At 41.1% G+C, this 16,002-nt stretch overlaps 1 protein-coding gene across 1 annotated transcript; it reads right to left on the reverse strand.

Moving 5' to 3' along the window:
* Window positions 1–1,033: 1,033 nt before the first annotated feature.
* On the reverse strand, window positions 1,034–15,268 carry LOC133003676 (microfibril-associated glycoprotein 4-like). Its single transcript, XM_061073465.1, has 7 exons — window positions 15,117–15,268; window positions 13,914–13,960; window positions 3,299–3,399; window positions 2,708–2,866; window positions 1,936–2,032; window positions 1,600–1,770; window positions 1,034–1,293 (listed from the first exon to the last, which is right to left on the reverse strand). Exons 1-7 carry the CDS (start codon window positions 15,266–15,268, stop codon window positions 1,034–1,036), a joined length of 987 nt encoding a protein of 328 aa, XP_060929448.1.
* Between the last annotated feature and the right edge of the window lie 734 nt (window positions 15,269–16,002).

The raw sequence follows: 16,002 nt of genomic DNA on the forward strand, positions 1-16,002 counted from the left end.
GAAGACTCATGAGACACATGAAGACACATGAAGACACATGAAGACTCATGAGACAGATGAAAACACATGAAGACACATGAGACACATGACGACACATGAAAACACATGAAGACTCATGAGACTCATGAGACACATGAAGACACATGAAGACACATGAAGACTCATGAGACAGATGAAAACACATGAAGACACATGAGACACATGACGACACATGAAAACACATGAAGACACATGAGACACATGAAATCACATGAAGACATATGAGACACATGAAGACACATGAAGACACATGAAAACACATGAGACACATGAAGACACATGAAATCACATGAAGACATATGAGACACATGAAGACACATGAAGACACATGAAAACACATGAGACAAATGAAGACACATGACATATGAAGACACATGAATGAGACATATGACGACACATGAAGACACATGAAGACTCATGAGACACATGAAGACACATGAAGACACATGAAGACTCATGAGACAGATGAAAACACATGAAGACACATGAGACACATGACGACACATGAAAACACATGAAGACTCATGAGACTCATGAGACACATGAAGACACATGAAGACACATGAAGACTCATGAGACAGATGAAAACACATGAAGACACATGAGACACATGACGACACATGAAAACACATGAAGACACATGAGACACATGAAATCACATGAAGACATATGAGACACATGAAGACACATGAAGACACATGAAAACACATGAGACACATGAAGACACATGAAAACACATGAGACACATGAAGACACGTGACATATAAAGACACATGAATAAGACATATGACGACACATGAAACAAATGAAAAGACACATGAGACAAAGACATCAGGTCACATTAGATTTTTTGCGTAACGTTTATTGAGGACATGCAGCAGGCTATAATTGAACTTCAGTGTTCAAACGTGTGATTTCATTTAACTTTAACTGATGAAGGCTACAGATGTTGAAACAGATCAACATGTGGTCTGCTGCTGCTCCTGGATAGTAACTAGTGCTGCGCAGGATGGATCTTCATGACGATGGACTTCAGAGAGTAGCCATAGGTGTTTTTCCAACTGTGCCATATAACTCCAACAGCAAAGGGAGTCTCCTCCTGCCTCCAGCGATAGACCCCATTAGGGTTTGCATGGTGACATTGGTTGTACCAGAAAGCTCCCATGTATAGAGAGGCACAGTTGCGAGTATCTGGGTCCTGGTCTTTGTCGAAGGTTGAGAACTTCATGCCATTGTGTGTCATCATGGAGTCTCCTACAGAGACACAGAGAAGACGCAGAGAAGACACAGTGTTATAGACTGAAAATATCTGTCATCAACGAGGTATTTGTCTGAAGGAAACATGTCTCTATCTGTCTCTGTCTGTCTCTATTGGTCTCTGTCTGTAAGTCTCTATCTGTCTCTATCTGTCGATTTGATGCCGTCTCTCAGGACAGTGTCCATGGAAAAGATTTAAATAGTTTTCTTTTGACTAAAAGAACAAAAACTGAAAAACATTTTTTATTTTCCAGAATGAAAGAAGATTAATGATAAATGTCTCTCACACACACACACACCTACCTGCTCCTTTATCTGTGAATCCAGACACAGTCAAGTTGTATCCGTTACACTCAGAGCCGACGGAGAACATCCTGTAATGCGCGGACGCATTATTTCCCTCAAAGTCCTTCATGTCCACCTGTAACTCAAACTTCTTGGGTCCTGAGGTCAGATAGTGTAGGTTGTCCAGACCTGTGACACACACACACACACACACACACACACACACACACACACACACACACACACACACACACACACACACACACACACACACACACACACACACACACACACACAAGGGGGTTGTGTATTAACAGTAAGGTTCTCAGCTGTTCCTGTGGTTCCACTTCTCACCTAGCCAGTGTTCTCCATCCACCGAACCAAAGCCGACCTTGTACTGAATCCAGGGCCTGTAGAAGTTGACGGTTCCATCCATCCTGGTCTGAATCACCTGAGCAGGTAAACAGTGGAATATGAGTCTGACTGATTTGACGCTTATTGAAAGTCAGTACAAATACTCACTGTCCAGGCTGTTTGGTTTGGACTCTTCTGACAGAACACCTGCAACACATCAATACATTTGATCAATTCAAATGTTTCGCTCACATCTTTTTCACTTTCAACACGTTAGGTGAGACTGACCAATAGAAGCCCAGAGATTCATCTGAAACCAGTGATCATGGAACGAATCGAGTCTACTTCATTTAAACGTTTCCTCCTGAAAGCAGCAGCTCGATGAAAGTCAGTCTGATGTGTGAGTGTGAACAAGAGAAAGTTTCCTCCTTCTCTCCTTGAGCGTCTGTTCTTTGTAACTCTGGTGAGTGGATTCCATCTCCTGTGAGAAGAACTGACTGAGAGTCACAGCTTCAACTGTCACAATCAGCTGCAGTTGAAGTGTTAGGCTGAACTGAGATCAGTTCAAAAGACTCTGAAGTTATTAAAAACCAGAGTTTATCTCCAATATTCAGCAGGAAACTGTGAAACATGAAGCATTCTAAACAGCATTACCCCTCATGTGGCTGCAGTAGGTGCTGTTGATCAGTATCGGTGACATGTTGGTTTAATGATTTTACGTATGAGAGGTGAACATGTTTCTGTCCACTAATAAAAACACAAGTGAACGTACTCGGACTTCGAGGTTCTCTCCTTCAGGGTAGATTGAGTGGGAGTAGCTCCGGTGGTTATCTCCGAATTCATTGATATGGCTACAGTCAGTCGGATATCGGACGTAATGGCAGCTGATCAACGCTGGAACCAAGAGGAGGAGGACGACGACTTGAAACATCTGGAACAGAACAGATGTTTTCAAAACTTTGACCTTTTGAGTCATGGGGGTGTGGTCACAGTCAACACAGGTGAAGCTTATCAAGATAAAAAAACAAATAGTTTGTCCCCAAAGCCACAGCCACAGCTCACAAACCAACAACACAACAGAAGATCACATGTTCCTGAGTGGAGTCTAACAACATGTATGAAACACGCTTATAAAACATGTATAAAACACGTATATAAAGCATGTATGAAACAGGCATGAAACACGTATAAGACATGTATGAAGTACAGACCTGGTCCTTACCTCCCTTAAGTTCTGTTGTTATAAAGTTAAGACAAATACTCAAGTAAAGTGCAGATATGTTAAAAATATACTTAAGTACAGGAACAAAGTATTTGTACTTCGTTTCCTCCCCCTCTGGTTAGTATTTGTATATTGTTTCACCTTCTGGTCTCCTTGATGCATCAGCTGCTGCTTGACTCCTCCTTTCACCAACTTCCAGGAAACTTCAATGATGAACAGATTTCTGCTGAAACTGGACTTATCTGAAAATAAAACAAAAACACAGTCAACCACTGAGTGAACTCACCTGTCTCCCCTCACCTGTGTGAACTCACCTGTGTGTACTCACCTTTGAGTCAAACTGAAGAGACGTCTTCACCTTCAGAGGAAACAGATAAACTGCTGTTTCTCCTTCACGTCTTTTATACACCACTCTTTGACGTCTTGTATGTAAACAAACCACCACATATCAGTGTAATGGAAAATTCAACTGACCAGGTGTCCCTCCCTCCCTCTCTCCCTCCCTGGACACTGATAGCACAGATGGTTCTGATGACGATACAAAATTTTAGTTTTTTTATGTGATTTCTTCCCCCAGCTTGCTTATGTGTTTCTTAGTGATTTCAACTTCATATTTTATGATGCCTTAATTTAAATCTCTGTGAATTTGTAAGGTTGATGTGAGTTACTTTATAAAGTTTCTACATACTTGATCAATAATACTTCCTAGCAAGAATTTTAAAAGTTTTTACTGGATATTTTCAACCTTAGATATACTATATGGTGACATTTAACGTTTTATTACATTTTAATATGAGTTACTTTTGCCAATCAATACAGTATGTTAGATTTTGATAATGGTTAGTGAGATGATGATGTTGACTCATTCACACTTTTCAATTAAGTTGTACGCACAGAAAGCGTGGTAAGGTGTGAAAAGTGAAAATGTGAATGTGAGGGTTTTTTGGATAGTAACACAATTTCTCCAGAGCTCTCTCTTTTTTAAAAGGTGGCTTCAAACACAATAGGACACAATGAGACAAACCATCAAGACTTCATCTTGCTTCTGTTGTTCTAATGATGCCTGAACAGGGAATACAAGTAGATGTGATTAATGTTTCTGGAAGGTAATTTGTTTGGAATAAACAAAGGATAATGAGTCAGGAGCAGTAAACCAATCTACAGAGGACAATGATAAATTCTTGTCTGCCTTGAATTTCAGTTCATATGTCACAAAGTAGCAAGTTTAGGTTTAAAGCCTCAATGGGTTATTGTCTCTCTTGAGTATTTTATTGTTATTAATATTTATTCTAACCATATGTCCTTCAAAAGACCCAGATCTTCCTCTACAGCTGTCAAAGAGGAAAAGGGAAAAAATCTATCTCATTCATCAGTCTACTCCCCACTGCTTATTATCTGACCCACACCATTAGTTTTAGGGTCTTGTTTATTTACAAATGGCCATGGTAAAGCCATTGCATTCTTTTCCTCATGTCTCCAGCTGTGTGACTTAAGGCAAGATTGGAGCAACACACACAGAGGTCTGAAGACATGAGCAACATTTGTGACCTTTAAGTATCAATAAATCACTGCAGAGTCGTTCTGAGACATTAGCGTAATGAATTTATGGCTCAATAGCATTCTCCTAAGAGTAGTCATAACTTTACCCCAGGAAGAGGACATGAAGGGAACAAGCATGGGTGTCTTCTACTGTTCCCAGCCGATTTAACGAGAGTCAGCAAAGACTCAAACCAGAATTCATCTCTGACATCAGAACCAGTTCACTTACTGGAACAAAACAACATGGCCACCTCAATTACGCCACCCTCACATTCCTCAAGACAAATCCCTAAAAATGTTTGCACCCGTCCCCTCTCTCCATGATAGTCATTCTGGACGATTCGTGCTAAATGTTAATGTATATGGAGCAACATTTCCTGACTTCCTGAAACGACATTTCCTTCTTCAACCAAGCTCCTTCCAAAGCTTTCAGTGGTTGCTATGGTGGAAGAGTGTTTGGTTGCCTGACATCCTCTCAGTCCACCCTATCTGACCCATCCTCACCTTAACAACTATTTATTTATTTTGGCAATGAAGTGTTTTTAAGCTGGAACTGAAATATGGTAACAGATAAGAGAGTTGAATGAAGATCATCTGGGTGGTGGGAGGAGGGAGAGTATAGATAACGCCCAGCCAGCAGCACACACTGTAAGGAGATAGATGCAGATGGTGGTGCTTGGTGGGCTGAAGGTTAGAAGGTTTATATGATGCAGCAGTTGTTGAGAAAATGAGTCTCAGGTGAGTCGGTGGGAATCCAGTCCAAAGGCCTAACCAGGAAAACACACACACACACACACCACACACACACACACACGCACACACACCCACACACACGCACACACACGCACACACACGCACACACACACACACATACACACACATACATATGAGGGAAGGAGAAAACACAGGAAAACATGAAAAAGTGGGAAGATAGGACTGGGGTCCGGAAATGTAATGCAACTAAAGGATGATCTATCATGAAAGACTCATACATGTGGTGAGCTCCAAAATTGGAAACTAAGAGATGTGACTCTGCTCAAAAATATTTTTTTGTAGTTATTTTTAAGTGATGAAAAACAGCTTCTGCATCAGACAAAGATCTTTGCAGCCATCTTGTTGCAACATGCCCAAGGAGCAAAGAGCAGTTCTCTCTCACCTAAAGCACAGAACTAGATTAAAGACAATGTTAAACTTGAATGGTTGGGACGGTGATTGAATGATGAGTTGAGGAATGAAGTGCATGCTCTAGGTTTTACAAATGATAACATTATATTCTTGTTGCTGCAGTTAAAGCCACTGGAAGGAAACAGTGCACAGAACGAGTGGAACTCATTAACAAGGCTCAATCTCACAATGTCGGCTTGTTTCATGGCAGAGAGCAGATGCTAATGAAGTCTTACTTCCAACATCATGTTCAGTGGTGAAGAATAGAAGCCTTAAGCTAACGAGGGCACGACACAAAGTTCTGTTTGCAACAAGAAGAGACCGGGGCTGTGAAGGAATGGACTCCATGCTGAGGAACAATGCCACTGGTGTCTTTAGGTGTTCAGTCATCCAAGTCATGTGATATCTCACGGAAGTTTAAGTATGAGTACTTGCTGTTTGGACTTGAAGACATTTCATTACTCATCTGCACAGCTCCGGCAGGTCTGCTGAAAGGTAGGAACTCTGGAGAGACCACACAGCCACTTAGGGACATATCTCATGACAAGACTCATCAGTACACACCTCACCTCAAGGAATACATTTTTGGGGTAAATGGACTGACAGAAGTGAGTAGCACAGGATTTACTGCACACCTATGTCCAGGGAGGGGGAGGATTTTTACCAAGTGTCAGTTTCACACTGATATACACTCTTCCCCTATAACTCTCGTGTAACATGTTGCACAAGCGTAACTCGACCACAGAAGGTAATACAATAGGTGGCATCCTGAATTCATGTTTTGCCTTGAGAATGTGATACCTCAGCAACACCTCACAGGAATGTTTTCAAATTTGGCACACACGTTCACTCGGATTTATGGATTAACTGCTACCATTTGGTGGTCAATGACTGATGACATTCGACTGTAGAGTCTTTAACTGCTTTCACACCTGCACTGAACTCCGGATAATCTCATGAAACTATCCAGAGGGGCTTTATGTGAGAACACAAATGTCTGACAGAGGCTGTGGACAGTCGCCTGTGTTGAGTGAGCCCATGTGAGAATACGTAGATCCTCCAGGAGGTTTAACTGCGAGTGAGTGGGTGTGTTGTGTATGTTTCTAACAAGCAATGGATGCAAAACTAAACAAACTAAAAAGAAGACAACAATCTCAGGATTAAAAAAGACATAGTCCTATAAGACACGTGGACTCATACAAAAGAGACCTTTTAAGAGAGATTACAGAGATTTTAGATAGTTGTGTTACCATGTAAACAATTCCTATGCATTTGACAGCAATATTCTCCATATAACACGAATGCAGTGTATGTCCCCATATGTCTGTTGGCTCGCTGTGAAGTAAAGTAAATCTATGCAGCCTGAAGATTAACTTTTGTCTCAGTCATCATAACACTTTTAACATCAAAGCATATCACGGAAATCATAATTGGACTGTCAGTGAGAGATATTGTTCTTTATGTGGCACCTACGAGAAACAGCAGCTGATACTGATCGCAGGAAACAGATGCAGATCTCACACGTCATCCTTACTAAATGTTCCAGTGAAACCTCAGTGGGCAGTTTTCTGTGGGAAAGTTACAAAACTGATCAGTTTACAGACATATTACACACACTGTATCTTGCCAAAAGTTCACCCTAATCACCGTGGAGATATTATATTGTTTTCATTCTGCTGCCAGTGATTTGATTAAAAGAACATGTTTATGTTACCATTAATGGAGGGGGTGTTCTCGAGCCGAAGCTTGTTTCTTGTTCTCGAACAAGAAAAAAGAAAGAGGCAATGGGGGAGGGACCAAAAAGAGGCCTTGCTAAGGTGGGAGAAGAACATGGGAAAAGTGGAGGAACAACAATGAGCAGGAGTTTTTTTCAGAGAAAACCATCCACTGAATCATTCCTCCTCACATCTCCATAGTTGAGCTGAAGGTTAATTTAAAAAGTACTTGTATGTTTAGGCAACCAGCAAAGGCCCAGTTTTATCAGTAGAATCATCAATTTCCCTCTCTATCGTCCTCCCTTTTTTATTCTTCAAGGAACCTCATAGAGCCTAATATCTAGAAAGAATTTCCCACATTTATTTGTATCTACCGCTGTGGCCATTGTTGCATAGCAAGGTAATGTTATTGTGGCAATCGACGTTGCCACTGGGGTCTCACCACAAAAGCCAGACACAAACCAGTTACAGCATCTTTATTAAATTAACCAGAAAACATGAACAAACCCTTAAACTAAAAGTACCAGCAGTGTCTGCTGGCGACTAGCTTCGCAGCTCAGTCTCTGTGATCAGTCCTCTGCGTTCTCCCTTCTCTCTGACAGCTCCGCTGCTGTCTTTTAAACCTGAGGATCACTCGGCAAACAGCTCTCAACTGCACTGATCGAAGAATCCAGTGGTGCACATTTAAAGGGATTTTAACTCTGTTTGAAGGTAGACAACCGTATGTGGTGTTGTGCAATCACCACAAAATCTTTCCCAGGGAATCAGAGAAAATGTTTGGAATGTAAGCATCATCTAGATGTCATATTGCACATGTGAAATGTAAATGTACACATGTATTTATTGGTCGATGTTTGTCAATAGCCATATCCCACTACAGTATTTTGTATACATTTTATTTTTTAGAATTTTTTGTTTCCAGTGAAACAAGGTGTGAGAGGGGTTTTAAAAAGAGTTCAGCATCCGTAGCCCCATCCATCCATCCATGCATCCATCCATCCATTTTCTGCCACTTTTCTGGATTCATGGCAGCAGGTTCAGAATGGTTGTCGACTCTAGATGTCCCTTGTCTCCCCAGCAACACTTTCCAGTTCCTCTTCAGGGACCTCAGAGAGTTCCAATGTGCACCCATGAGACACTCTTCAATCTCTGCAGAGTACACTGGGTTTGTGTTTGGGAAACTGCCAATGGAAGCTGCCCAGAAGGCTCCCTGATTAGCTGCCCAAATCCCCTCAACTGGTTAAGTGAATGAGCAGCATCTCTAGCTCCCTCCAGATGTTCAAGCTTTTTAGGCTGTTTATTATAAGGAGTCTAGTCACTCAACAGAGGAAACTCATTCTAACTCAAATCCAAATTTATGACCATGTGTGAGAGTTGGAACGTAGATCCACTGGTATATCGAAAGCTTTGCCTTCTGGCCCTTCCTACGCTCCAACTACCTGTCTTAAATTTGTCAACGACAACATTAAATTGTGTCTTGTGTGGTATTTAATTCCACAGGCTACAATTATTTTACCAAAAGCTTTCATCCTGCCAGTTCCAACCTGCAGTGTTGAACATTGTCATTTTTACATGAAATCTCCAAAGATTACAGTGATGAAATAGAAGATTAAACACCCTTCAGATCCTATAGCAGCCTGTGTCAGAAACCAACCTGATTGCTACATACAGTGTTAATATTCTTTATTGTATATATCTATGAAAACTTTGGCAACATAGTTGGTCCAGGTTTGAAGACAGTAACATAGACAGAGTTTAGGAATAATGACGTGTGGGGTTTTTATACGGCTGCAAAGTGTGTGAGATATGTGATATTATTCCACATAGCTAATTGTATTTAATTGTTTGGTTTATAAAAGACAAACATGTGTGTATATAACATCCACCAGTTCACTCTGCATGTCAGGACAAAACCAGGCCATAAAGTTTAAGGAACTCTCTTTGATTATGAAAAGGTACAGATCAGGGCGTAGGACATCATCTCTTAAGCTTTGAGTGTTTTCAGGAGCACTGTGGTCTCAATAAATATGAAACGGAAGAAGTTTCGAACCACCAGGACTCTCCTCGAGTTGGTCGTCCAGCAAAACTGAGTAATGACAATGATCCCAAACACACGGCAAAAGAGTTAGTAAAGAAGAAAGAAGTTAAAACAATCTCCTAGCCAAAGTATTTCTGCTGACTTGAATCTAATAGAACCCCTTTGGAGTATTTTAGAGAAAAGAGCAGCTAGAAAAATAATCTATTCAAAATGACGGAACATGTGGTGTCAAACAACTGGTATCATCCACACGCACGAAGAAAGAAACTATTTTCAAGAATAGGAAGACATTCACAATATAAGGAAGCAACATTAGCTAATGGTGCATGTACGGATTTGACTACCCCTATGTATCTTTACTTTAATATTTCACAATATTTATTATTTTTTAAATCAATTGGCCAAAGCCCAAGAAGAATGGCTTCATTCTTCTCGTCAAACATAATTAGGTTTTTAAAAGAGACGATCCACTGAGGTCAGAGAGGTTTCTCAGCCCAGAAAACAGCATGTAATTTGTCATCCAATCACCACCACCACTAATGTTCACCCTCTGAGATCCTTGGCCTTCCTCAAGAGACACTGTGGTTTGGTGGTTTCCTCAATGTCTTTAATCTGAAACTCAACAGATGGCTGTCAAAACAGCTTCAGACCAAAACCACTTCTCCAGAGTGGTTTCCAGGAGTGACACATGAGTAGAATAATAACACGCTCTCCATGTCAACCCGTGCTGTAGGATGCTTGGTCAATATTCTTTTAATTGCCACCCCACTATCCCAACCCTCTCTGGTTAATGTTAATAGTTTGCCAAAAAAAAGGAAGGAAATAAAACCCTCAAGATCCACTTACAATTTTTTCAGAGGATTAAAAAGCTGATTGTTCCCATACCCAGGCTCTTTCAAATGGTGGATCGGCCCAAATGTAACAAGGTTTTTTCAAGGAATTAATGAAAAAGTTGGCACCATATTATGTTTAAGCACTTAATAATGCTAGGCTAAATGGTTTTCTTTCCCACATCATTTGTTTTGTGTCTTTTATGGTTAGGCTTGGGACCAACTGAAACCTACAAACTGAAACCACACAAGATTGTTTTCACCAATTTCAACAGATCTTTAGTTGCCAGTGATCAACATTTAAACAGTCACAAACACTCATAAACTCTGCAGCTGTTGACACAGATGACACCCAGAAGCTTGTTGCTTTTTATGCTTCGATTTCCCACTGAAAAGGCAAAAAAAAGATCCTCTATCTGAGTTGTCCGGTGCTCTCTCTCACATCAAGCCTTTTGCTCAACATGCTTCTTCTTTCTTTTAGTTACTGGTGCAGCACATTTCCCTTGTGCGACACGAAAGCAAAAACATCAGCTGGCAATGTCACTTGCAAATATGAAACATGTTTAAAATAACCTCCAGCAATTGGAACTAAAGATTTAAGATGAGAATTCAGACATATCACACACTACATGATTTTATTACGACTACGCTCAGACTAGAACAGCCCTGGTTTACCTTGGTAGTGCGTCCCCCTGTGCTTTGGTTAGTCCTAATGATGCTTTGATATTTACATGGGTGGTGTTTTGCTGTGCGTTGAAATGACTCCCGACGTCTTTGCTGCAGAAAAGAACTAAACCATCTGTCTAGCCACAGACTGTGAAATACGAGAAAAACCTCAGGAAAAAAAGTCAGTAAGTGGATCATGAGTTATGGTTTTTTATAGAAAACCACAGCATGAATAACACTCCTACTATAGTAGTATTTATCATCTTCCTGTATGTATTATTATTCTTTATTGTATATAATCTAATCTGATTATCTGATTATCATTGGTCCATATAAAATGTCGGACATATAATTAAATAAAACTGTAATTTCTGAACTGTTTTATTGCATAAACCTTTCAGGATGTGTATTGTTAGCAAAGCTTCATACAAAAAAACGGTGAAATGTGATGCGATGCTCAGGTTTATGAAAAAGCTCCGGGGAGTTCCGACAGCACAGACTTTGGTTTCGAGCCTGGAGTTGTGGATGCTGATGGATGAGGAGCATCTTTTTCAGAGAGCAGCTGAAATCTCTCTATTCTACCTGGACACGAGCCAAATGGATGAAAAGCAAATGTTCCCACTGAGAGAAGAGAGGAGGAGAGTTTTTCCTCTCGCAAAATTCCTCTAAGAGAGCAGGGAATTAGTTAATCAGCTGCACCTGTTGCAGACCCTGGGACCGCTTGGTGGGAAAACACACACGCACACGCACATGCACATGCACACACACACACACGAACACACACAAACACACACAAACACACACACACACACACACACACACACACACACACACACACACACACACAGCTCAGCATTTTCACACACACATATCCACACACCCACATGCATGTAAAACCCCACAAACACACACACACACGCATGTAAAACCACACACATACACACACACACGTAGGAATTTGCACACTCACATACAGACATACCCCTGAGCATTTGCACACACACACATAAACACACTCACATACACATACACACACACACACAAGAAGGCATTTGCACGCATACACATAGAGATCCCACACCCACATGCATTTAAAACCACACGCACACACACACACACACACACACACACACACACACACACACACACACACACACACACACACACACACACACACACACACATACACAAACAAAGAAGGCATTTGCACACATACACATAGAAATCCCAAACCCACACGCGCACACACACATACACACACACACACAGAGATCCAGAGGTTGGTGGGAACATGCCTGTGTGGTTGGTCAGCCTCTCTGGAGGTAGCTAAGGTCAGAAGCGAGTGTTATGCAGTGTTGTGATCACTGCTGTCACAGCTCACCAGTAACAGAGGGACTTTCCAGCGCAGCGAGCTCCAACACAAAATGGTTTATGCATTCATGATGTCATCTTTCAGTGTGTCACAGCACATTTGGAAAACGTTAGCACTTTAAACCGTGCTGCAGCCCAGATTCAGCACAGGCGTCACAGAGCTCAAGAGCACATTACAATCGCCCTCTTCTTACTATTAAAATAATTAATAGAGATAATTGTAATAATGTTAATTATAATATGACGATCTGAATAGATGCTTGACAGTTCTCTGCTTTGACCCACACCACAGCTTTGTTTAATGATCTGCTTGGGCTCCAGCCACATGACAACAAGCCAGAGGAGGAAGAGAGGAGGCATATGATTTTGATGATAATGTCTCCAAACAGTTGTGCGTTTGTTCATGCTCAGACTGAGGGGCTAATGTGGGCCAGCACTTTCCTGGCCCCTATTAATCCGATTATCTGATTGGTCATTGTAGTATTTCTCTCATGAGATTAACATTCCTCTTCTGTTTGACTTGATTGTCACCATTGATTCTGGTCAATACCGTCAGGGAAATAGCTGAGAAGTTTCTCACATTGACAATGAAATGTCCACGGCTAGGAGAGGTGGTTCTGTTGTCAGCGTTTGGCCCCATGGGACGAGCTATTTCCAGAGCCCTCTTGCTGTGTATACAGTGTGAATATAAGCATTATGCAATCCCGTCTGTTTATGTAAAATCAGTATTTCTTATGAGTCAGTGTAGATTGTAATAACAAGCCCGAAGCTATAGATCTGGATTACTTTACGTCACACTGACCATGCCCTTTACATATCAAATGCAGCTAAATCTCTTAAGCCACAGGAAAATACAGGAACCTTCTTGTATCCGTCCATGTGGACCTCCAACGACAGCGTGCATCCACCCGCTAGGAGGTGCTAGCTAGAAGATATGCTAACGTAGAAGGTCTGCTCCAGCTCAGGTCCTGCACTCAGCTCCCGACACACTGGAAACAATTATGACGTCATTGACTTCAGTATAGAAAAGCTTTTAAATGTCATGTAAGCACTGCATCTATATTTGGAGTGCCAGGGGCCTGTCGGCATTAATGAGGATGATGTTGTTACAGCGTTAAGCAAAAATGTGGTGAATAACAAGCGGGCTCAGGCCATGTGTGCCTTACTGGGAACATGCAGGTCGAGAACGAGACCAACATGCAGAGAGAGAGAGAGAGAGAGAGCGAGAGAGAGAGAGAGAGAGAGAGAGAGAGAGAGAGAGAGAGAGAGAGAGAGAGAGAGAGAGAGAGAGAGAGAGAGAGAGAGAGAGAGGTAAAATAAGGGGATTTTGGGTGCTTTGGGTGTGGTGGTTGGATGATGGTGATGATGGAGCATTAAACTCAGTGAGGCGTTTCAGCTATTTGTGTTGGCCAGTGTGCTGTGTGGTTGCTAACCAATGTTGTGGATCTGGCCCATGTCCCTCACTCGCTCCACTCTCACTCTGACAGACACACACACTTGCACACACTCACACAGAGTCACATATGTGATACACACATGGCACTAGCACAAAATCCAGGGTGAAAGTAGGGTGTCCCCACTTCATCCATTAAAGTAAATGGGCCAGACTGATTGGAGTAAACCAAGAGTAAGAACAGTAAATGTTATGTTGTAAATACTTTTGAGGAAATGCTTTTTATTAGTCGTCCGTAGGAAAATGACATCCTTCAATATGTCACTTAATTTGTCCAGTTAATGATTCAGACGGATATGGAGACCCAATAATTTGTTATGAATGCCGTCTAAATGCAATTAGAGTTTAAGGCAATAAAAAAAGGAAAAAAAAGAAATAGTCCTACATTTCAGAATTATTGATTTGTCCCTTCGAGACAGTTAGTTTTTTTCCCCCCCATGGGACAGTTCAACAAGCTGTACAACACCAATACCTCTCTTACCTTGTAAAGTTGATATAGTGGAGTTGTGTATTCATTAGACACAGAGCCATGCATTAGTCGTGTTTTCAGTTACATCATTTGGTCCAATATTAGCTCTTTTTTTGCTTTGTGTCAGTTTCCTGAGAAATGCATCTGTTCTGTTCGGCTGCTGGATGCACCCACTTTGCTCACCAGTAGGTAGATATATGTGTTGGATTACATACACATACAACTAATTTATTAAAACTAATATGTTTTGAGGGAAACATAACTGGAACCAGCTGTTCCCTATAAAGTAATGAAGATAAGTTGTTAATTTATGTATGCAGCCACAACATAATTGGGAAAAAATTTAGTCATAAATGGAAGTAATTTATAGGACCCGGTTGATGATTGATACAAAAAAAAAAATGTATAGGCTAAAGTTAAAGGCTTTTTGTAAAGTTCAGCAGAGCAGTGGTTTTTCAAGCCTATAATTAAACACATACACATTACTTTTGACTCAATGTTATTTTTAAAATATTGATTAATGCAGGTTCAGCTAAACACCCTGCAATGCTGATTGATTTTCCTACATTATGAGCATTAGCTGTAGTTCACAATTAAGAAAATTACAGTACCATGCACAAAATAGGAATACACCTGTACCCACCCAACCACCCACCCGGCACACACACACACACACACACACACAAACACACAGCCAAACACACCCATCTGCACCTGGCTGTGAGTGACAGCTTGGCGGTGGGTGACTCTTTGTGGATGACAGTGGTGACCTCAGACTGGGTGACGTTGCGGCAGCGGCAGCTAGCTGATGCTGCCAGATGTGCTGGCTGTGGCAGGTTTTTACAGCTGTGCAGGGATAAAGGCATGGACAATATCCAGTAACAACCTGTTCTGTTGCTATGATCCCTGGAGACTCGTGGCCATGTGAAAATAAATTCTTACAAGAGCTGCAGTTAAGGGAAGCAACTGTAACACTGTGTGCTACACTTTATTACCTGGAACAGTCAAGAGGTTTTTGTGTGTTCAGCTATGGCTAATATTGGCATTTTAATCTTTTAGAGGATAATATATATTTGTCATTTCAATTTAAAACTAAATCCAATCTGAATGTATACATATTTTAAATGTAGTTTCTGCCAAACCATTCCCATCAAGCATATGTGTTGTTAGGGTTTGTTTGTTAGTGTTAACACTGATAACCAGTATTTGAGTGTGATCTTTATCTTTGGCTGAAAGCTTTGCTGTGTTATATTTCCTGGGACAAATAACAAAGCAGTTCCACAAAATGTTCCCTATACACACTGATTGGCAATAAAACATTTGCTCTTTATTCGATTCAGGGTGTGTGAATGGAATTTAGTTGAGCTGATTGTAATGTAAATACTTCCCACGATGGTTCATTCCCAGAGTGAATATTCCAGGAATTAGGAGCTCTTTTGTTTCAGGCGTTTCAAGTGCGCTCTCCAACTTAAGTATAAGTGTATATGTGAATGTGTTGTAGTATGGCTCTGATTTGTGATGCGTTTTTAATAGAGTGTGGTGCGAAAGGTTAATCTTTCTTGTGCTACATCATGTGGATGAGATACGGACCACGCAGTTC

The sequence above is a fragment of the Limanda limanda genome, chromosome 6 (genome assembly GCF_963576545.1).
Source record: "Limanda limanda chromosome 6, fLimLim1.1, whole genome shotgun sequence".
Lineage (NCBI taxonomy): Eukaryota > Metazoa > Chordata > Actinopteri > Pleuronectiformes > Pleuronectidae > Limanda > Limanda limanda.